We start from the raw sequence: 24,855 nt of genomic DNA on the forward strand, positions 1-24,855 counted from the left end.
TGGACATAATTAAAAGGCAACAGTTCAGAAGGGTTTGTAATCTCCATCAACTCCTTCAAGTCTTTGTTCAAATGTTACATTTTTAAAAGATTTTTCATGTTATTTATTTATTTTGGGAGAAAGAGAGAGAGAGCATGAGCAGGGGAGGAGCAAAGAGAAACAGGTTCACTGTCAGTGTAGAGCCCGATGTGGAGTTCCATCTCACAAACTGTGAGACCACAACCCAAGCCTAAATCACGAGCCGGTCACTCAGTGGACTGAGCAACCCAGGACCCCCCCCAAATGTTAAATTTTTCAAAGAGCCCTTTCCTGACCATGTTATTTAAAACTGTAAACTTGGCCTTACTCTTCATCTCTCTTACCCTATTTTATTCTTTCCTTATAGCACTTATCCACTTGTAACATATTAAAACTTAATTATTCTGTCTGCAGGGTTTTTTTTTTTTTAGTAATCTCTACATCCAATGTGGGGCTCAAACTCATGACCCTGAGATCAATATTTGCATGCTCCTTGGATTGAGCCAGCCAGGTGTCCCCTGTATGTAATTTTTGTTTGTTTCTTCCTTCTCACAGGAATCTGAGCTTTAGTAGGACAGGAATTTTGATATGTTCTTTTCCTCTCCCAAAAGTGCCTAAATGGTGCTTCATACATTGCAGGGATTCAATGAATATTTATTGAATAGATCAAAAACATAAAACAATCTTGCTTGCTCCATTGCTCCCCAAATCCTATCATACTCCTCAAAGACACCTGCTTTTAAGATATAAATAAATAAATAAATAAATAAAGCAGCCTGTTATTTTGGAAAATTTCAAACATACATACAAACATACATACAAGCAGAGAGAATGGTACAGTGAACCCCAGGACTCCAGCTTCCACAATTATCAATGTTTGGCCAGTCTTATTTCTCTATCCTGCTATATTTTGGGGGGTATGGGGGATTGGCACTGGAGTATTTTAAAAGCAAAGCCAAGGTATCATGTTATTTTATGTAGAAATACTTCATGATGCTTCTAACTACAGAGGTATTTTAAAATGTAACCTCTATGCCATTATTATACCTAAAAATATTATTGATTTTTTATACCATCATCTTATACCCAGTTCATAATCAAAAGTTTCTTAATTGTTTCAAAATCATTCTAATAAGGATCTCAAATGTGAGCTCCACGTAGAATTTGATTGTTTTGTCTCCTAAATTTCATTTATTCTGTAGCTCATTTCTTCCCCCATGCCATCGATTTTTTAGAGAATCTAGGTCAGTCATCTTGCAGAATGTCCCATATTCTGGATTTGATTGATTGCTTCCTTGTGGTGTCCTTTACCTTGGTCTCTGGAGGTAACTACTTTTAGTAGTTTCTGTTTTTAGTTCTTTTCGTGATTACCTTGATGTCTCAGAATGAGCATTTCTTGATTTAGATATCATGATGTGTGCAAATTTAGCTCACTTGCCCTGCCTCTCTCCGCCGCTGCCTCTCTTCTTCCGACATAATTTTGTCACGAATCTTGGTTTCTTTCACCTCTTTAATTTCTGACAACATTCTTGAACCTCTATCTACCATTCCATCAACTAGAAGACCATCTCTCATTAAGGATGTTCTTGCTTGGATGGTACCCTTCACCTGTTCTTCTTCCCTTTTACTTCCCAAACTCTGTTGGCAGCAAATCTAGTTTTTTGGTTTTTTAAAAAAAAATTTTATGTTTACTTATTTTTGAGACAGATAGAGCATAAGAAGGGGATGAGCAGAGAGAGAGGGAGACAAAGAATTCGAAGCAGGCTCCAGGCTCTGAGCTGCCAGCACAGGGCCTGATGTGGGGCTCAAACCCGTAGAGTGCAGGATCATGACCTGAGTCAAAGTCGGACACTTAACTGACTGAGCCACCCAGGTGCCCTGGCAGCAAATCTAGCTTTAAATTTTTTGGGTGGCTAACACATTCTTTTCTGTAATCACAATTTTGTCTTCTGTGATTTGTCTATGAGTTTATTCTAAAATTGTAAAAAACAAATGCCCATTTACATTACTGTGTCTTCTCAGGTTTAATTCACTGCAGATTTCCTCTTTATATGGTAAATGTTAGAACCAGTGTACCAAAGAATGTCCTTCAGTGTCACATTAAAATAGATTTTCCTTTTTTACCCTCCACCAATTGCACAAAATCATGCCACATTTTAATTTGTGTTATATTTGGTGTGCATGCCAAGAATGATATTTGAAACTGTGGTTTGGATTGATCATTCCATCATCAGACTATTTGTAAGGGACAACAATATATATTTGTAAGGGACAACAATACAGGAAAGTACCTAGTTTTTTCCAAATAAACAAACAAATAAAATATAGTACCTAGTTTTTTTCCGATTAAACAAACAAATAAATAACCCCTTGTGAATGAGAAATGGGTATGGAACAGTCAACTCAAACCACATAATGTAATGTCAAGAATACCGTGCCAGGAAGTTTGGACTTTGTGGGTCCTAGGAGGCTCTTGAAAGTTTTCAAAGAGTGCAAGCTACTTGGGTTTAAGCCTTCTTGGAAGCAAGTGTCCAAAGAAGGCAACCCCCCCAAGGGCAAGGGAATTTCAAAGTACCACTGGTCACTTTAATAGCATTCCCCGTATCAGGGAGCTTTGCGGTGAGAGGGCCTCACAGGACATCCAAAGAACTCACAAGTGACTCCATGAGAGGGTCAGCATTTGAACCTCTGAAGCCTATCCTGAATTCTTGATAAGAAGCCCTGATCAGCATCATCATTCTCTAAGACTGTGTAAGAATTATTTATTTAAATTTAAAAACTGATGGATATTTGAGTAGATTCCAATTCCAATTTTTTACTGTAACAACTTGCAGTGACAATTGTTTTATTTATATCTTTGAATCCCTGCCCAATTTTTTCCTTGGGAGAAATTTATAATTGCATAACTTCTGGGTAATGCATGTGTAATTATTTCTTTTTAAATTATGCTCCTTACTTCTTTTTTTTTTCTTTTTTTTTAACGTTTATTTATTTTTGAGACAGAGAGAGACAGAGCATGAATGGGGGAGGGGCAGAGAGAGAGGGAGACACAGAATCCAAAGCAGGCTCCAGGCTCTGAGCCATCAGCCCAGAGCCCGATGTGGGGTTCAAACCCAAGAACCATGAGACAGTGACGTGAGCTGAAGTCGGACGCTCAACCGACTGAGCCACCCAGAGGCCCCTATGCTCCTTACTTCTTATAGCAGTTTTAGGACAACAGAAGAATTAAGCAGAGGGGTGCCTGGGTGGCTCAATCAGTTAATTGTCCCACTCTGGATTTTGGCTCAGGTAGTGATCTCATGGTTGGTGAGTTTGAGCCCCACGTCAGGCTTGTGCTGACAGCTCGGAGCCTGGAGCCTGCTTCGGATTCTGTGTGTGTGTGTGTGTGTGTGTGTGTGTGTCTTTCCCTTCCCTGCTCTCGCTCTCTCTCTCTCTCAAATATAAACAAATATTAGAAAAACTTAAAGGTTGCCGTAGACGAGTATACTGTAAACCACAATGCCTGTCTAGTACATAGTAGGAATTCAATCAGCTTTAACTGAATGAATTTTCTTGTAAGTTTTGTTTTTCCTGTAACATCCATATCTAATAGTCAAGATACTTACATATTTAAGTGATATGTTGAGTAAAGAGCCCCCAAAACACGTACCGCTTATAATTTAGGGGTTTAGTATGCTCCTAAAATTATTTTGGAAGTGTGACACTGAAATGAGAGAACTTAGCTGGTATTAACATTCCTGAAGGACTGAATAGCATATCCACATGACCTGCCTTGCCTTGGACAGATGGTAGGTGGCAGCAACACACCAGAAATCATAGTTCACTTAAACAATTCGGGCTCTGAAAGGGTTCTTTTAAATTTATTATTTCACTAATTTTCTTTCAAAATAAGCAAGTAGACAATAAAAATAAATAAGTATGCTGCAACTAATTTATAGAATATAATATAGGTTGCCTAAATCTTTTTGCTATTATATCTCAATAGCAAGTTATATTTCAACACTCCAGGCTTAGTTTTATTACCGTTCCTGGCTAGTTTCTTCTTATAATTTTTGTTTCTTCTCTTTGTAAGCACTAAAAAATTTAATGCTGCTTTATTGAAAGGAGGGGGGTGGCATATTTGAACTTACATTATGCTTAAACTTTGATCTACTCCTATTGTGAACATTTTGTCCCCAGGCATTGCATTGGTCATGGTTCAATTACAGAAAAAATAATTCATTATAGACAGTTTAAACAGAAATGGACTTAACATTGGGCATTAAATGGCTTATGGAGTTGCTGAGGGGCCTAAAGAAAGAGTCTCTGGGCCAGTCGTTCTCAGCCTTAGCTTTGTACCCCTAGCATCTGGATTGCTTTTGAGAATATAGATTCTGGAATCCACTGCAGACATACTGAATCAAAACCTTTGGACATGTGTATGTATATAATTAGTAAGCTCCCCTGGAGATTCTAATGTGCAGACAGGATTGAAAACCACTTTGAGGCTGACATTTCAGGATTGACTCTCACTGCAGCACTGGGCCACCAAGGGAGTTACTAAGTAGATTCTTCTGCAGTCAGGAAATGTGCTGAATTGAGAAGCTGCTGGCTTTAGAACTATCTCCCCTGCCACTATCAGGAAGCTGGTACAGTCAGGAAACTGCCACATCCAGGGAACTGAGACTCTAGAACCTGCCACACTTGCTATGATATTAACTAGTGAAATGAACGTCCTGCTCCCTGCTTGCCTCCTGGTGTCCAAGAAGCTGCAGTTATGTGACAATGCCACAGAAAAACTAAAATTCCTTTATGATTGTGCTCATCACAGAACCAGCAGCAGATGGCCTCTGTCTCTCATTCATGCCCTTGCTCTGCATCTAGCATTGTACTTCTGATGGTTGATCTTCTAGCATGTAAGGAATCCCAATTCCAAGAATGTCTATGGGATAGATGTAACTTTAAACTTTCCAGCTCTACAAAACAGGAAAGCAAGCTAGAAAGAGATTGGAATGGATGTTGTATACCAACTCAGTTATCCACCAAGGCATCATGAAATAGATTTGTTTTATTTTTTCAAATTTTTTTTCAAGTTTATTTATTTATTTTGAGAGAGTGAGAGTGGTGGTTGGGGGGGGGGGGGAGCAGACAGAATCGCAAGCAGGCTCTGCACTGTCAGTGCAGAGCAGGGTGAGGGGCCCGAACCCATGAACCTTGAGACCATGACCTGAGCCAAAACCAAGAGTTGGATGCTTAACCAACTGAGTCACCCAGGCACCCAAAATAGGCATGTTTTATTTATTTATTAAAAATTTTTTTTAAATGTTTTTATTTATTTTTGAAGGAGAGAGAGAGAGAGAGAGACAGAGCACGAGCAGGGGAGGAGTAGAGAGAGAGGGAGACACAGAATCAGAAGCAGGCTCTAGGCTGTAAGCTGTCAGCACAGAGCCTGATGCAGGGCTCGAAACCACAAACTGTGAGATCATGACCTGAGCCGAAGCCAGACACTCAATCAACTGAGCCACCCAGGAGCCCCATTAGATATGTTTTAAAGACAGGAGAACCCTTGATGTCACTAGCCCAGATCTGAGGGTAAATGTGATTTTATACCTTTCAGGCAATAAGCACACATGCATGCATGTGTGTATGTGTATGTGTATGTGTGTGCACACTAAGGAGGAATTAGAAAGAATGTCCCCAGATATTCTTTTCATAGGAAAAGAAAATCTGAGACTGCCTGAAGTCTGTGGTTGAGAAGTATTAGGAAGGGAAGGACCTGGGCTGCCTACTTTTTTCCTGAGCTAGTGTTCGTCCGCTTTTTCCCCTTCCTGATCTTGGTGCTATAGCTAAGACTCAGAGCCTGGGCACACTCTGTACATAAACTGGCTTTGCCATTTGTTGCCTCTGTAATGTGTCCAAGCAGCGGTACTGGTGATTAGTTTTTTCTTTATCTAATCTTAACTGTATCCTTTCTTTAGTCAAGACATACAGATGCATATTTCCTGTTTTCTAAAGCACTTGGTGCTAAGCATAATGGTATTTTTCCATACTGTTTCTTCACATCTCAAACTTTCTCATGCATTTTATATATTTTTTCTGGAAACGAACTATGTTTCTGTAACACATTCTTTTCATTAATTGAGGTATTATTATATTTAATTATCTGTTTGTGCTTCTTTATACTGGTTAAGACCAGCTTTAGTGCTTTGAGAGTCAACTGTTCAGTTCTATCTTAGCTTGACTTAGGAATTTACAAAAAATTTAAATCATGTACCAATTTATTGAAACTAGGGGCCCCTGAGTGGCTCAGTCGGTTGAGCTGTTTTTGGCTCTTGGTTTTGGCTCAGGTCATGATCTCACAGTTCGTGGGCTTGGGATTCTCTCTCTCCTCTCTCTCTGCACCCCCCAACCCCCCAGCTCACATATGCACACATGCTCTCCCTCAAAATAAATCAATAAACATTAAAAAAATTAAACTAATAATTTTGTTATTCACTACAGTGAGAAATTATTTTCAAATGTTATTATGAAAATGTATAACAGGATATTAAAATGGACTTTTGAAAAGTAAATTTTTAATGTTAGAACAGTTTTAGATTTATAAAACTATTACTAAAATGGTACAGAGAGTTCTCCTATACCCTATACCGAGTTTCTCTTATTATTAATATCTTACATTAAGATGGTACATTTGTCACAGTTAATGACCCAATTATTGATACCTTACTGTTTCACTAAAGTCCACACTTTATTCAGATGTCCTCAGTTTTTACCGAAAATTTTTTCTGTTCCAGAATCCCATCCTTAATACACATTACCTTTAACCATCATGTCTCCTTAGGCTCCTCTTGGTCATTTCTCAGGATTTCACTGTTTTTCATAACTTTGACAGTTTTGAAGATTATTGAGCACATATTTTGTAGAATGAAAGGGACTCTTTTAAATTTTATATTTTATTTTAAAACTTTACCTAAGAATTTCAAACACACACAAAATTAGAGAACAGTATAATGAATCCCCATATACCCATGACTTACTTGCAATTACTATCACCAATTTACTAAGTTTATTCTCTCTAAACTGTCCTACCCCCAATCCTGGAGGATTTGAGAGCAAGTCTCAAATATCATTTCATAACACCCTAAAAGATTTCAGTATACACCTCTAATTGATAAGGTCTTTAAAAAATACACCACAATGTCATGATTTTATATATAACAAAGATAATCCTATAATATTTAATAGTCAACCTGTGTTTGGTCTCAAAAATGTCTTGTTGAACTTTCAAAATCACGATCCTAACAGGGTTTGTATATTGAATTCTGTTGATTTGGAAAATGGGACTTTTGTCTCAGTTTTAGCTGAGACCTGAGACTGAAAACAAAGCACTAGTTATACCCACATTTCAAGATGAGGTACTGGACTACCATGTTGTGTAAAAGGGGTATTGAAAACTGGCTTTAAGATCCTTAGCCCAACATCCACCTCGGGCTCAAGACAGGATTTCTTCCAGGAAAGTTATTGGAGGCTGTGGCTTTCTCTCTTCTCCCAGGTCCCACCAAGGGAGAGAAAAAACAAGTGTTTTCCCTTCACTACCTGGTGAAAGGGGTCTTTAAAGGGGTCTTTAAAAGAACCCCTTCTTTTGAGAGCTTGGCAATTACTCGTTGGAGCTAGAAGGGACTGGCATTTGACCCATGACTGCAGAAAGTAAAGAGGAAAGGCTGTGGCTGGAAATACTTGAATGAGGCCTGACAAGAGAGCAGACAGAGGTGGTCCCATTCAGAGCAAACTGCACCTTCTATCAGTGGTAGGACAGGGGTATGAGTCCCCACAATTAGATGTAATGGAAAGGAGGAATCTGGTCCTGTGTTTATTTTAAAAGGGATCCCAGCCCACATAGCCTTCTTGTTGGGGGCTAGTCTAAGCAGAAAGGGGTTGGAGGTGTAGTATTCAATACAGAAGTTGGAATGGGGATGTGTGCCCCTAGGCAAAGTATAGACATCATTTACCAAGACAGCAAAGGTCAGGAATTCCTGGTAGGGAAAAGCTCTGAATCCCCCCAGAAAGATTCCTTCAAAAGAACTAATCAGCTTTGAATATCTACCAATCCTGGAGAGCCCACACTGAATTCCAAAAGTACAAGTTCTTTCCAATTCTCATCTAGGCAGAGAGAAACTAAGGCAAGGGGAGGAATCAACCATGCCTAGCCTAACAGTACCAAGCTAGGAGAGGGAAATGACTTTAATGGTAAATGTACTTCTGAGCTTTGAATATCAAATTGGACTGTGATAAAGAAAAATTGGTTCAAACCTGGGACAGAATTTCCTTCTGAGAAGAAATATGCTTTCCTGATAAATTATGAGATTACAGCCTCTTCTGGGAAATTAGCTACTTCTTCATGTGACTAACAGTCTGGTGTCTAATGATTTTGAATCCAGTTTAGTACTAATTATCTAACCATTTCTTTGTCTGTAAAGTATTCCTTCCATGAGGGAATCATGAAATTGGTTTGTTCAGGCCTCTTCAACTGTGGAAGTTAATAGTTTATACTTTGTTGACTCTTTCTCTTTTAACATAATGATTACAAAACTATTTCAGTGGTAGAAATATGTTGATAGATTAAGTAATTTTGGTTGTGCCTGAAATTAATTATACCTTAATATCAAATTTCTGAGAAATCACTCTAGGAATAACTTTCAACTGACCCTTCGTGGTGATAATACAGAGATTTATAGATGAGACCTACTCAGTTCAAACATCATTTGGGTACAGAGACTATATTGTCTGTCCCTATTTTACAAGTTCTGTGGCCTGGTCATTAAAAAAATTTTTTTTTAATGTTTACTTTTGAAATAGAGAGAGAGCAAGCAGGAGAGGGGCAGAGAAAGAGGGACACATGGAATTCAAAGCAGGCTCCAGACTCAGATGTCAGCACAGAGCCTGATGTGGGGCTCGATCTCACAAACCTTGAAATCACGACCTAGGTTTTAATTTCAATCAGTAACAAAAAGCCTAGTTACCTCAAGTCTATTGCTCAGGTTCCAAAATGAAAACTTTTCTTCTAATTGAGTCATGTATTGTATGTGAAGCACCTGCTTACATTTGTTTGTGTCAGAAACCAAACAGTCATACACTCATGTAGTGTTGGTAGTGGTATATTTAAATTGGTGCAGCCCTTTGGAAAACCATTTGGCAATATGTATCAAGAAAATTACATATTTAAACAGTTTGGGTATTCAAACTTCTAAATAATTTAAAAATATGGGAAGAAAGCTATGTCCATGAATATTTCCCTCACAATATTTTTTATGGTAATGACAAATTAGAAGCAATCTGAGTGTGTAATAGGGACTTAGGTAAATTTATGGTTATACCCACTTAACAGAGTATCATGAAACTAGTAAAATATTCATTCAAAAGACTATAATATGGAAAAAGAAAAAATAAAGGTTGAATTTGTATTATGACTTTACTTAGAATATATGTATAAGAGAACCTACAAATGATAAAGATTGTGTTAGCGTTATAGATTATTTTTTCCTACTGAAAAAAATTTCTCTATGCAAAGATGTTTCTATTATTTAAAATTAGCTTAATTATTAGTGATATTTGCTTAAAATTTTTACAGTCTTAGTATCACATATTATTGGCAATCCATGCTGAAAAATGTCTGTTTGCTAATGTTCTGTAGTTGGCGGACACAGTAAATTTTTTAGCTAAGCAAATGTCAATTGTTGCTATAGCATTCTAAAATTACAATAAAGCTACATAATAATTGGCAGGGGCACTCTTGGGTAAATGTGGGGAAAAGTCCAAGATTAAGAAAAAGAAAATGTCAAGCTTATCAGTGACAGGATTAGTGGTAGTGACAGGATCTCAACCCAATTTGAGTTTTACTTCTTAGAAGGCACAGTGCTAGTGAAGAAGACACTACTAATTAGGATGAAATCTGGTAAGCACTTGCACAGGCAACTAAAAGGAATAGGGGGAGATTTGGGAATTAGAGGAAGTAGTCTAAATAAAGTAGATCCAAGAGCAAAGATTTACAAAACATTTTTTTTTTTTTTTAGTTAAATTATTTATTTATTTTGAGAGAGAGACATAATGAGTAGGGGAGGGGCAGAGAGAGGGAGACAGGCTTGGCATGTCAGCATGGAGCCCTATGTAGGTCTCCAACTCAACGAACTGTGAGATCATGACCTGAGCTGAAACCGAGAGTCCCATGTTCAATTGACTGAACCACTCAGGTGCCCCTAAAGATTTTTTTTTAAAGGTCAAGGTATGTTCAGAGAGCAGAATAATTCAAAGTGCCTTGACAGTAGGTTACCTATAAACTACAGAATAATTTATGGATGGGGATAAGCAGGTAATAAGAGGTTAGTGAAGGCTGAAGGCCTTCAGTTTTGTTTAGAATGCAATGTAGAAACTCTATAGAGACATCATTGAAAAGAATGGTGTAGGATCTATGTAGATTCTAGAGTGGGCATGGAATAAACACGGGGAAGAGAGGTAGACATAATTGTCAGGTCTCTGTAATAAACCAGGATCTTCATTACATAAAATTACCTGGATTAGCACTTCCAGAATACTGGAATTTTACTCTAAAATGTTTTTAACCAAATTCTAACCAACTTTTAGATGATTTTTGGTGTTCTCTACTAGAATTGGCACATAATATTGAATCATATTGTAGAGGATTATTTTAACTCTGTGGCCAGATGCAGAGAAATATGTAAAGGTATTGAAGCCAACAAATTATGTTGAGAAATGCAAATTTTCACAAGTAAAAAAATCTGGAATTCTAGAAGGCAGCAGATTATCAATAGCTGTATCCAGATTCTTCGCAGTGGTGGGTTGCTTTAAATTAAGACTTCATAACAGCTCACCATAAAGTGCATTCTCTAAGCACTAACTGCCTTAACCTTGTAGGCAATTGGGATGTCGCTCAACAATAAGACCATAAAAAAGCTATGTGAGTGAACGGCAGGCAAGAAGATTCCCCCCCCCCCCCCCCACTCTCCGTTTCCACCAACATAAAAGAAGTTAGATTTTTCAAGTTTCTTATCCCAGAAAATACTACAATCCACTTGAATATGGATTCAGGCCCCAAACCTTTCTGACTCAACAGTAGAGATGAAAATGTGCACACATTACCTTAAGAATTGGCTCAAAATCGCCAAATAGACTTGGCAGTCGCCCAAACATTTAATAAGAATTAACTCAATAACCAAGTGCCCTCAATCAACAAGCTGGCAGATCTTTCATTTCAAAAGCAATCACGTTTGGTTACCAAACTATTGACATCTGGGCACAGCATCCGGCTTTTATTTACCAACACTGAGAAACGAGCCCGGAGGTTAATTAAATCGCAGGGAACATGGAACCGGCGGGGAAGCAAGTCAGGTTCCATAAGGGAGGGGAGGGCAAAGAGGGAGGCCTCGGGGCCAGGGACCGAACGGTCTTCCCGTCCAGCGTCCTTAGCTGCCCCCGATCCCAGTACCCGCAGTCTCATTTGCCACCTTCCGACGCGTGACCCCGGCGCGCTCGCGTCCCGGGCTGGTGACAGGCGCGGGGTACGCCGAGAGGTCCCATGTGCCCCCTCCCTTTCCTGGCCGCCGCAGTCGCCGCGTCCCGAACCCCACTCCGGCTCCTCGGCAGAGGACTCGCCGCCATGTCTGCCGCCAGGCGACTCAAATCCGTGGACTACGAGGTGTTCGGAAGAGTGCAGGGTAGGGGACGGCCCCCACCTCCCCGCGACAGTGGGAGATCAAAGAGGTGTTCTGGGCAGAAGGGGAGAAAGCTAAGAAAAGTGCCTCCCATCTTAAGGACGCCCCCCCCTCCCTCCCCGCTGTGGCCGGGACTTCCGCTCGGCCATGACACAGCAGCCGCGGATGGGACTGCATCCAAGCGCGCATGCGCCGAAGACCTGGGGTGGGAGAGGAGAGGGAGAGCAGAGAATGCTGTGGGTGTGAGGAGGGGGCGAGGGGAGGTAGAAAGGGGACTGCTGGGCTTTCCGAACCCGCGGAGTGAGGAGGTGCGGGGTTGGGGAGCGGGCGGAGTGGGAAAGAATAAAGTTGGGTAGGAAATGAAGAGAGGGCATTTGAACTAGTGGTCTTCGTTTCAAGCCACTGAAATTGGGCTTGAATTTCAGAAGGGACACTTGATGTTTGAGGGTTCGCTTTGCCAGATTACCCTTTCTCCCCCTTCTGTGTAGCTCTTAACAGAATTCAGTTATCTAGTTTTTGTTTTATCAAAAATTTAGTTGCAAAGGATGTAATATTTGGCTGATTTTTACTATTGTTAGTTCAAAATTAAAATGTTAAGTCACTCAGGAATTTATCCAATGGAATATAAATAAGTTAGTGATTTAATAATTGCCATCATTTGGGGCGCCTGGGTGGCGCAGTCGGTTAAGCGTCCGACTTCAGCCAGGTCACGATCTCGCGGTCCGTGAGTTCGAGCCCCGCGTCAGGCTCTGGGCTGATGGCTTAGAGCCTGGAGCCTGTTTCCGATTCTGTGTCTCCCTCTCTCTCTGCCCCTCCCCCGTTCATGCTCTGTCTCTCTCTGTCCCAAAAATAAAATAAAAAAACGTTGAAAAAAAAATTAAAAAAAAAATGCCATCATTTAAAGTAAAGTTTTTTTAGTGTTGGAAAATTTTACATCATACCTTTTCCTTTTTGAGTTTGATTTCCATTCCACTTCCCCCACAGAATTTTATCCCATTGTTATGTTTGAGAGTTTGTTATTGATCACCCTATCAAGCTTTTTTGCAATATGTATGTACAGTATGTGTGTGTATATATGCACATATACATTTAAATATATTTTCTTAATTTCCTATGACCATAAAGCTTTATAATTTTTTTTCTTCTGGCTTGAGTTGCTATTATGATTACTAATAGAATACAGTTCATGTAAATAATAAAACTATACTTAAAAACATGATAAATGTTACTCAATTTAAAAGGAAAATCTGTACTGGAGACTTATTTCTTAAGGAGAAAGCTGGAGGTGTTTATGGAAACTTGATTAAAGAAACTACTCTATTTTGGTACTCTAGAGGTTTTTATGCTTTGGGGTGATGCACAGAATGAGATTAAGGGCTTTCCTTTCAAAGATGTTTGTGCAAAGGGCTGTAGGAAAGGAGAACCACCCCAGACCACAGGTGCTTTCTCAGACAGGCCAACACGAGGAAAGAATACATGTGGATGTTGAAGATCTGGAAACTGATTTTCTTAAAATTATCTAAGGCCTTGTACCTATAGTAAGTCTTTGTGTATGCCCAGGGATCTGGTATTCTGGGTTGGAAATTGCCAGAATAAGTCATTTGAAACACAGGACATAAAATATGAAAATATTTTATGACAAAATATTTGGTCATTTGGACAGAAATGGCACTAATTAAGGAGTGTGTGTGTGTGCATGTGTGTGTGCGTGTGTGCACATGCGCAGGTGTGACATTTATAGGGTATGTTCCATGTGCTGAGTATCTTACTATTGTTAACTTAATCCTTATCACAGTTTTGTGAGAAATATGTCTTATTCCCGTTTGCACAGTGAGAAAACAGATACAGAGAGGTTCACTAACTTAGACAAGTCCTGAGTTGATAAATGGGAGTTGATCCTGCATTTCTCAAATTCTAAAACCTGCATGTTTCCATTATGCAGTGTTTTGTGTTAATGCATAATGTATTTCTCTTGATTTTAGCAATATAATTGTACTTTTGTGTATGTGGTGGTTATGTGGTATATAATGATCAATTATATATGGCATGTAAAGATCAACTACACATGAAGGGTGGGGTTTAAAAAATCATCTCTAGGGCTAACTCCTATAGTTTGTGGTATGTTAAATGGAAGAGTACATGCATACTATTGGTGTATCAACGTTTATTTTATTTTTGGGACAGAGAGAGACAGAGCATGAACGTGGTAGGGGCAGAGAGAGAGGGAGACACAGAATCAGAAACAGGCTCCAGGCTCTGAGCCATCAGCCCAGAGCCTGACGCGGGGCTCGAACTCCTGGACCGCGAGATCGTGACCTGGCTGAAGTCGGACGCTCAACCGACTGCGCCACCCAGGCGCCCCGGTTTATCAAAGCATAGTATATGTGACAAATTCAGAGTCAGATATTTGCACACATGTACACTGACATTTGCTGGAACCTAGGATGTGCCAAGTTCTGTACTCAATATTTTACATATATTATCTCATTTAATCCTCAACCCTGTGACCTCAACATTTTCCTCATGTATCAGGTAGAAAAATTGAGGCATAGAGAAGTAACTTTCTCAGGTTACAGAGCAAATTAAGTAGTGGTGATAGGATTTGTACCTTGACATTCTGATACCCAAGCCCATGCTCTTAATCACTATAACTCATTGATTCTCCTTTCAATACCTTTTCCACCTTTATTTTGCCTCTTCCTAACTTATGCACCAAACACACACACATATATATACTGATACAGGACATTTAGACTCAGCCATTTGGACCAGTCTGGATGACCTGAGGACATTTTTATGGCTTATGACCCTGAGGACTTTTGGCTCCAAGGAAGTTTGACCTGGTCCATAAACAGTCAGATGTTTGACTCTGTCTCTGTTGCTTGGTGAAACTGCCACTATTTCTTTATATTAGTCTATATCTTTGTCTCACAAAACCCACAGTTTTCTTACAGATTATGTAAGAAATAAATACAAACCATTAGCCTTTTGTCTAAGTCATAATGCTTATATAGAAATTATTGATAATAATAAAAACAAAATTTAATTTTAATATAAAATGGATAATTAGAGGAAACATTTTATTATTTTTTTAAATGTTTATTTATTTTTGAGAGAGAGAGAGAGAGACAGAGTGTGAGCAGGGGAGGGGCAGAGTGAGAGGGAGACACAGAATCTGAGGCAGGCTCCAGGCTCTGAGCTGTCAGCACAGAGCCCGACACGAAGCTTGAACTCACAGACTGCAAGATCATGACCTGAGCTGAAGTCGGACACTTAACCAACTGAGCCACCCAGGTGCCCCTAGAGGAAACATTTTAAGATTAAATTTTAATTTAAAAGTATGGAATAATAAAATCTTAGTGAAAGCTGACTTGCTGGAAATAATAGCTATAAAAATAAATTTACAATGGAAGAAGCAACGATTGGGAACATTTTATATGGACACAATTTAGATTGATAAATAAAATTGTCAGTAAAATACTTAAATGGAAAATATTCCCAATAAAGATGGTTTCAATGATATCAAAATGAATATGGAAAATATGGAAAATGATTTAATTATCCTGTCCTGATGGAAAATTGATCAATGAATTAAACTGGCTTAATGGAGTTTATGGACAGAAAATATTTTCCAACCAAAATCAAGGTTTGTTATATGCCTGTTCAGAATGTTTGAATTTAAGGAGCACCTGGGTGGCTCAGTTGTTTAAGTGTCCAACTCTTGATTTCGGCTCAGGTGGTTGATTTCGGTTGTGGTTGATGGGTTTGAGCCGTGCATCGGGCTCTAGGCTGTCAGTGCCTGTAATTCTCTGTCTCTCTCCCTCTCTCTCTTTCTCTCTCTGCTCCTCCCCCACACTATCTCTCTCTCAAAATAAATAAACAATAAAAAAAATGTTTGAATTTAACTTGGTGACAAAAGGCAGTCAAAACATTCTAGAGGTCAAAGGTGTTCTGCCTTATTCTCAAATACAGCAAAATTTACAAACATCATATTCTAAGAATTAGTTTATAACTTGGTTGTTTGAAATTCAGGAAAATACACTCATAGAGATATTATTACCAATAGTGGATTCACTTCTCAGGTGGATCTGCAAAGTCTACATATAGAGCCTTTGGGTGCTGTTGCTTTCCATTGCTGCTTCTCTTCCTCTACCTTTTTTAAAAATAAATCTTTTGTTTTAGAATAGTTTGAAATTTATAGATAAGTTAGAAGATACTATAGGGATTCAGTTACTTCCTTCCTTTGTTCCTTCCTTTCTAAAATGTTTATTTATTATTTATTTATTTTATTAATTTTTAAATTTTAAAAATTTTAATTTTTAAATTTATTGTTATTTTTTATTTTTAATTTACATCCAAGTTAGTTAGCATATAGTGCAATAATGATTTCAGGAGTAGATTCCAGTGATCCATCCCCTATGTATAATACCCAGTGCTCATCCCTGCAAATGTCCTCCCTAATGCTCCTTACCCATTTAACCCATCTCTCCACCCACAAGCCTTACAGCAACCATCAGTTTGTTCTCTGTATTTAAGAGTCTCTTATGTTTTGTCACCCTCCCTGTTTTTATATTATTTTTGCTTCTTGTCCCTTAGGTTCATCTGTTTTGTATCTTAAATTCCACATATGAGTGAAGTCATAATATTTGTCTTTCTCTGACTAATTTCACTTAGCATAATACCCTCTAGTTCCATCCATGCAGTTGCAAATGGCAAGTTTTCATTCTTTTTGATTGCCGAGTAATATTCCAGTGTGTGTGTGTGAGCACGTGCATGTGTAAATATGTGTGTGCACGCACACACACACACACACACACACACATCCCACGTCTTCTTTATCCGTTCATCTTTTGATGGACATTTGGGCTCTTTACATACTATTGTCAATAGCACTGCTGTCAACATTTGAAACGGCACACCTGTATTCCTTGGATAAATACCTAGTAGTGCAATTCCTGGGTGTAGGGTAGTTCTATTTTTAGTTTTTTGAGGAACCTCCATACTGTTTTTCAGAGTGGCTGCACCAGCTTGCATTGCCACCAACAATGCAAAAGAGATCCTCTTTCTCACATCCTCGCCAACATCTGTTGTTGCCTGAGTTGTTAATGTTAGCTGTTCTGACAGGTGTGAGATGGTATCTCATTCTGATTTTGATTTGTATTTGCCTGCCGATGAGTGATATTGAGCATTTTTTTCATGTGTCAGTGGCCATCTGGATGTCTTCTTTGGAGAAGTGTCTATTCATGTCTTTTGCCCATTTCTTCACTGGATTATTTGTTTTCTGGGTGTTGAGTTTGATAAATTCTTTATAGATTTTGGATACTAACCCTTTATCTGATATGTCAGATAAGTCAGAAGATTGATTGTCTTCTCCCATTGCGTTGGTTGCCTTTTAGTTTTGCTGATTGTTTCCTTCACTGTGCAGAAGCTTTGTCTTTTGATGAGGTCCCAATAGTTCATTTTTGCTTTTGTTTCCCTTGCCTCTGGAGACTTGTTGAGTAAGAAGTTGCTGCATCTGAGGTCAAAGAGGTTTTTGTCTGCTTTCTTCTCTAGGATTTTGGGCTTCCTGTCTTACATTGAGGTCTTTCATCCATTTTGAGTTTATTTTTGTGTATGGTGTAAGAAAGTGATTCAGGTTTACTTTTCTGCATGTTGCTGTCCAGTTTTCCAGCACCACTTACTGAAGAGACTATCTTTATTCCATTGGATATTCTTTCCTGCTTTGTCAAAGATTAGTTGGCCATATATTTGTGGGTCCTTTTCTGGGTTCTCTATTCTGTTCTATTGATCTGAGTGTCTGTTTTTGTGCCAGTACCATACTGTCTTGATGATTACAGCTTTGTATTACATCTTCAAGTTTGGGATTGTGATGCCTCCAGCTTGTATTTCTTTCTCAAGGTTCTTGGCTATTCATGGTGTTTTCTGGTTCCATACAAATTTTAGGATTGTTTATTCTAGCTCTCTGAAGAATGCTGGTATTATTTTGATAGGGATTGCATTGAATATGTAGATTGCTTTGGGTAGTATTGTTTTAATAATATTTGTTCTTTCAATCCATGAGCATGGAATGTTTTTCCATTTTTTTAATATCTTCTTCAATTTCTTTCATAAACTTTCCATAGTTTTCAGTGTATAGATTTTCCACCTCTTTGGATAAGTTTATTCTTAGGTATTTTATGATTTTTGGTGCAATGGTAAATGGGATCAATTCCTTGATTTCTCTTTCTGTTGCTTCATTATTGGTGTATAGGAATGCAACCTATTTCTGTACATTGATTTTATATCCTATGACTTTGGTGAATTCATGAATCAGTTCGAGCAGTTTTTTGGTGGAATTTTAGGGTTTTCCATATAGAGTTTCATGTCATCTGTGAAGAGTGAAAGTTTGACTTCCTCCTTGCCAATTTGGTTGCCTTTTATTTCTTGTGTTATCTGATTTTTGAGGCTAGGACTTCCAATACTATGTTGAATAACAGTGGTGACAGTGGACATCCCTGTCGTGTTCCTGACCTTAGGGGGAAAGCTTTCAGTTTTCCCCATTGAAGATGATATTAGTAGTGGGTCTTTCATATATGGCTTTTATCATCTTGAGGTATGATTCTTCTATCACTACTTTCTTGAGGGTTTTTATCAAGAAAGATGCTATATTTTGTCAAATGCTCTCTCTGCATCTATTGAGAGGATCATATGGTTCTTGTCCTTTCTTTTATTGATGTGATGTATCACATTATTGTTTTGTGGATATTGAACCAGCCCTGCATCCCAGGTATAAATCCCACTTGGTCGTGGTGTGTAATTCTTTTAATGTCTTATTGGATCCAGTTGGCTAGTATCTTGTTGAGGATTTTTGCATCCATGTTCATCAGGAAAATTGGTATATAGTTCTGCTTTGTAGTGGGGTCTTTGTCTGGTCTTAGAATCAAGGTAATGCTGGCTTATGAAGTTGGCTTATGAATGAGTTTGGAAGTTTTCCTTCCATTTCTATTTTTTGGAACAGCTTCAAAAGAATAGGTGTTAACTTTTCTTTAAATGTTTGGTAGAATTTCCCTGGAAAGCCATCTGGCCCTGGACTCTTATTTTTTGGGAGATATTTGGTTATTAATTCTATTTATTTACTGGTTATGGGTCTGTTCAAATTTTCTATTTCTTCTTGTTTAAGTTTTGGTAGTGTATATGTTTCTAGGAATTTGTCCATTTCTTCCAGATTGCCCAATTTATTGGTGTATAATTGCTTACAATATTCTCATATTATTGGTTGTATTTCTGCTGTGTTGGTTATGATCTCTCTTTCATTATTTATTTATTAAAAATATTTTAATGTTTATTTACTTTTGAGAGAATGAGAGAGACAGAGGTGTGAGTGGGTGAGGGGCAGAGAGAGGGAGACACAGAATTGGAAGTAGGCTCCAAGCCTTCAGCATAGAGCCTGACGTGGGGCTTGAACTCACAGACCATGAGATCATGACCTGAACTGAAGTCGGATGCTTACCCGACTGAGCCACCCAGGTGCCCCTCCTGTTTCATTCTTGATTTTATTTATTTGGGTCCTTTCCTTTTTCTTTTTGATCAAACTATCTAAGTTATCAATTTTGTTAATTTTTTCAAAGAAACAGCTCCTGGTTTCATTGATCCATTCTACTGTTTTTATTTTGGTGTCGATAGCATTGATTTTTGTTTTATTCTTTCTTATTTCCCATCTTTTGATGGTTTTGGGTCTTATTTGCTGTTCTTTTTCCAGCTCTTTAAGATGTAAGATTAGGTTGTGTATCTGACACCTTTCTTCCTTCTTTAGGAAAGCCTGGATTGCTGTATACTTCCCTCTTTTGGCCACCTTTGCTGTGTTCCTGAGGTTTTGGGCTGTGGTGTTATCATTTTCATTGGCTTCCTTGTACTTTTTAATTTTCTCTTTATCTTCTTGGTTAGCCCATTCATTCTTTAGCAGAATGTTCTTTAGTCTTCAAGTATTTGTTGTCTTTCCAAATTTTTTTTGTGTGGTTGATTTCGAGTTTCATAGTGTTGTAGTCTGAAAATATGCACGGTATGATCTTGATCTTTTTGTGCTTGTTGAGGGCTGATTTGTGCCCCAATACGTGATCTATTCTGGAGAATGTTCCTTGTGCACTCAAGATGAATGTGTATTCTGCTTTAGGGTGAAATGTCCTGAATATATCTGTTAAGTTCATCTGGTACAGTGTGTAATTCAAAGCCATTGTTTCCTTGTTGATTTTCTGTTTAGATGATCTGTCCATTACTGTAAGTGGGGTGTTGAAGTCCCCTACTATTATGGTATTATCATCAAAAAGTTTCTGTATGTTTGTGATTAGTTGGGTTCTTCCATGTTGGGGGCGTAAATGTTTACAACTATTAGATCTTGGTGGATAGACCCCTTAATTATGATATAATGACCTTCTTCCTCTCTTGTTACAGTCTTTATTTTAAAATCTAGATTGTCTGATATAAGTATGGCTACTTCAGGTTTCTTTTGGTGGCCATTAGCATCATAGATGGTTCTCCATCTCCTTACTTTCAATCTGCATGTATCTGTAGGTGTAAAATGGGTCTCTTGTAAACAGCATATAGATGGATCTTGTTTTCTTATCTATTCTGTTACCCTGTGTCTTTTGATTGGAGTGTTTAGTCCATTGATGTTTAGAGTGAGTACTGAAAGATATGAATTTATTGCCATGATGTTCCCTGTAGAGTTGGAGTTTCTGGTTGTGGTCTCTGGTCCTTTCTAGTGTTTGTTGCTTTTGGTCTTTTTTTTTCCCCATCTTTTCTCCCTTCAGAGGTCCCTCCTTAAAATGCTTGCTGGGCCGGTTTAGTGGTCACGAACTCCTTTAGTTTTTGTTTGTCTGGGAAACTCTTTGTCTCTCCTATTTTGCATGATAGCCTTGGTGGATAAAGAATTCTTGGCTGCATATTTTTCTGATTCAGCACGTTGGATATATCCTGACACTCCCTTCTGGCCTGCCAAATTTCTGTGGATAGGTCTGCTTCAAACTTGATCTGTCTTCCCTTGTAGGTTAAGGACTTTTTTTTTCCCTTGCTGCTTTCATGATTCTTTCCTTGCCTGAGTATTTTGTGAATATGACTATGATATGCCTTTTTGATGGTTGTTTTTTGTTGAATCTAATGGGAGTTCTTTGTGCTTCCTGGGTTTTGATGTTCATGTCTTTCCCCAGGTTAGGAAAGTTTTCCACTATGATTTGTTCACATAAACCTTCTACTCCTTTTTCTCTCTTCCTCTTCTGGGACCCCTATGATTAGGATGTTATTCCTTTTTAATGAGTCACTGAGTTCTCTAATTCTTATATCATGCTTTTTTGCCTTACTTTGCCTCTTTTTTTCTGCTTCATTATTCTCCATAAGTTTGTTTTCTCTATCACAGATTCGCTGCTCTCCTTTATCCATCCTTGCCACCATGGCATCCATTCAAGATTGCATCTCAGTGATAGCATTTTTAATTTCATCCTGACTAGATTTTATTTCTTTTATCTCCACAGAAAGGGATTCTATGCTTTTTTTTCAACCCCAGCTATTATTATTTTTAAAAATTTTATTAATGTTTATTTATTTATTTATTTTTGAGAGAGAGAGAGAGAGAGAGAGAGAGAGAGAGTGTGTGTGTGTGTGTGTGTGTGAGCGGGGGAGGGGCAGAGAGAGAGGGAGATACAGAATCTGAAACAGACTCCAGGCTCTGAGCTGTCAGCATAGAGCCCAATGTGGGGCTCAAACTCAAGAACCGTGAGATCATGACCTGAGCCAAAGTCAGATGCTTAACCGACTGAGCCACCCAGATGCCCCCCTCTGCCCCCCAGCTATTATTCTTATTACCGTGATTCTAAATTCTGGTTCAGACATTTTGCTTGTATCTGTGTTGATTAAGTCCCTGGCTGTCACTTCTTCCTGTTCTTTCTTTTGGGTGAATTCCTTTGTTTCTTCATTTTGAAGGAAGAGAAAGAATTAATGAAAGAAAAAAAATGAAAATTAAGAAACTAAAAACAGCACACAAAAAAATCGAATAATGGATGCTAGATTTTAGGTGTGTTTTGGTCTGGTTGTTGAAAGAAGCTTCATAGGAAAAAATGAGAAAGAAAAGAAGAGGAAAAAAAGGAAAACATTTGAAAATAAAAGAAATGAATACAACAATATAGAATAAAATGAAGTGATGAAAGTAAAATAGAATTTAAAAAATTTACAAAGAAGTAAAAAATATAGTAGAAAAAATTAAAAATCTTTTTTATAAAAACAAAATAAAAATAAAATTTTTCTCTTTATTCAAGAATAAGAAAAGAAAAAAACTGAATAGATGAACCAGCAAACAGAATGAAATATGATTGAAATTATACCCAGTTTCCCCTAGAAGTCAAGCTATGAAGCCCTTTATAGTCTGTAAACTAAGCAGGTGGAGAGACTTGTGGTGTTCCCTAGAGTGCAGTTGGCCCAGTTATATGGGGCTTGGTATAATGGCTCCATTCCCCACTAGATGGCACTGCTTAGTTTACTGGGGTGGATCATTGTGGCCCATGTAGGCATGCACACGCATGCACAGGAGGGGTGAAAATGGTGTCACCCAGCTACTCAGTCTCTAGTATCAGAACTCTGTGCTCTCAGGGGCTGTCAATCAAGCACCCTTCCTTTGTCTCCAGCTTCTGTCCACTCCCTGCTTCTACATTGTCCTTTACCAAGCCATCAGCCTGCCAGGTGGTACCTCATTCCAAAGTTTTATCTCAGATGGGGCTGTGTTTCCCAACTCCTCACTTCTGAGGGCACTGCACCTTTGACCTTCTCAGACCCCCTGGGGAAGGGTCTTGCTTAGCAATGGCTGTGTCCCAGCCTGCCCTCTGGTACATTTGTGAGACCATGCTGCTGTAGATGCTCAGAGACTGAAGCTGGGTGCCAGTGTGCCCCAGAAAAAGTTCACATGATCGTGCAGCAGCAGCATTTTCAGGGATTATGGTAAATCACAACACACATCTGGCACCAGGCTTCACCCTTAATGTCCTTGTTCCAACACCAGTGAACATGGCTGTTCTCCAGGGTCCACTGAGAACTTTGCCTGTGGGGAGGCCCCACAGCCTCTACCAAATGTCCTCCCAGTGGGGGAACCGCCTCTCCCCTTGGGCCCTGAGGACTCTGAGGACCTCACTGTCTGCTCCTGGGGATTTGCCCTTCCCACTGGAGCTCCACCAGGTAGTGAGCTGCAGAGTTTCAGACTCTGTGCTCCCCTGTTTATAGAGTCTTAAAGGCATTTAAACCCTCTTTTTCCTTTCTCCCTTTCTTGTTCAGTCTCTTGCTGTTGTTTCCACTCTTTCTCTTTCTCTCCAGCTGCTTTGAGAGGGAATGCTTTTCCTGTGCTCTCCCACTGTCTCTGTCCTCTTTCTGCAAGCAAAAACAGCGCCCTACCCTCCGTGGCTGCTCTCTCCCCCAGTTCACCTCTTCACACCACATATCTGCCAAGTTCTGTGGTTCCATTTGTACAGATTGTTGTGTCAATCCTCAAATCAGTTTTCTAGGTGTGAAAGATGGTTTAGTTTTGATCTAGCTGCATTTCAGGGACAAGAGAGGCCAAAAAAAAGCTTCCATGCTGCTCTGCCATCTTGGCCCCTCAAATGCTTGTTTGTTTGTTTGTTTATTTATTTATAATTTTTTTAAACGTTTATTTATTTTTGAGACAGAGAGAGACAGACCATGAACGGGGGAGGATCAGAGAGAGAGGAAGACACAGAATCCGAAGCAGGCTTCAGGCTCTGAGCTGTCAGCACAGAGACTGACGTGGGGCCTGAACCCACAGACCACGAGATCATTACCTGAGCTGAAGTTGGACGCCCAATCACTGAGCCACCCAGGTGCCCCTGTTTATTTATTTTTGAGAGAGAAAGAGAGAGAGAGAGAGACAGAGACTGCACAAGGAAGGGCAGAGAGAGGGAGACAGAGGATCCAAAGCAGGCTTGATGCTGACAGCAGCGAGCATGATGTGGCCTCAAACTCACGAATTGTGAGATCATGTCCTGAGCCAAAGTTGGGCACTTAACCAACTGAGTCACCTAGGTGCTCCTCAGTTTCTTTAATTAACATCTTATATTAGTATGGTACATTTGTCACAACTGGTGAACCAATATTGGTACATCATTATTAACTAAAGCCTATATTTTCTTCAGATTTTTAAAGTTTTTACCTAACGTCTTCTTTCTCTTCCAGGATTCATCCAGGATATCATTTTACATTTAGTTATCTTGTCTCCATAGATTTCTTTAAGCTTTGACAGTTTCATAGACTTGCCTTGTTTTCAGTGATTTTGGCAGTCTTGAGGTGTACTTTGGGGTTAGGTACTTTGTAGGGAGCTCCCCCGTACAATGTGTCTGGTATTTTTCTCATAATAAGACTGGGGTTATGGATGAGTGGAAGACCAGAGGTCAAGTGCAATTCTCATCACACCATATCAAGGGTGCCTACTATTTATGTATGTATCTCAGCCTCCATCACCTGGCTGAGATAAGTGTTTGTCAGGTTTCTCCACTGTTAAGCTACTTTTCCCTGCTCCCTTCCCATCCTCTACTTTTTAATCTCCATGTTCTCAAGAAGCTCTTTTTTTTTTTTTTGCCACCAATTTCTGTTGCAGTGGGGGCTATGGAAGCAGGGATAGGGGAGGGGACTAACCTGTGTTTTTAGAGCATTTGTAACTATGGCATGGTTTAAAATGTTGCTATTAATCTTTAATTACAGTTATATCTGAAACTGTAACATAATCTGAAAACTTGGGAGGGAAATTGATTAAGCTGTGTATAGAGGCTTTACCAGCTCTTTGGTGAACACTAATGACAGTCGTAGAAATGGATTGTGGCAATCTGTTGGTTTACCTGTGCTTTAGAAGTTCAACAGTTTATTTTTGACAATATTAACTCAGATTTAGAATAGGAGTAGCTTATATAACTACAGAAATACGTAATTTTCTTTAAGATTGCTTAACATAAAAATTGGAATGATTTATTACATAGTTTTGCCAGACACCACATGATTTGGATGTACACATTTTTCCTTATGTAGACAGGAAGAAGTTGTGTCCTAGAGGTTGAAAATTTGAGTCCCTAAAGCCAAGAAACATAAATATGGTTAAGTCTAATTCCCTTGC

The 24,855-nt window shown here is 38.9% G+C and overlaps 1 protein-coding gene across 2 annotated transcripts in view; it reads left to right on the forward strand.

The window, feature by feature from the left end:
- The window catches only part of ACYP2 (acylphosphatase 2), a 189,852-nt gene that overhangs the window by 2,293 nt on the left and 162,704 nt on the right, over positions 1–24,855 (forward strand). Inside the window, exon 1 of one of the 2 annotated variants that reach the window (XM_043603383.1) lies at positions 11,476–11,726. The exons of the other annotated variant lie outside the window; for it this stretch is intronic. Within the exon in view, the coding sequence (XP_043459318.1) occupies positions 11,588–11,726 (139 nt within the window). The 5' untranslated portion in view covers positions 11,476–11,587. Of the gene's footprint in view, positions 1–11,475; positions 11,727–24,855 lie in introns of those variants that run through there. 2 annotated transcript variants of the gene reach the window in all.

The sequence above is a fragment of the Prionailurus bengalensis genome, chromosome A3 (assembly GCF_016509475.1).
Source record: "Prionailurus bengalensis isolate Pbe53 chromosome A3, Fcat_Pben_1.1_paternal_pri, whole genome shotgun sequence".
Lineage (NCBI taxonomy): Eukaryota > Metazoa > Chordata > Mammalia > Carnivora > Felidae > Prionailurus > Prionailurus bengalensis.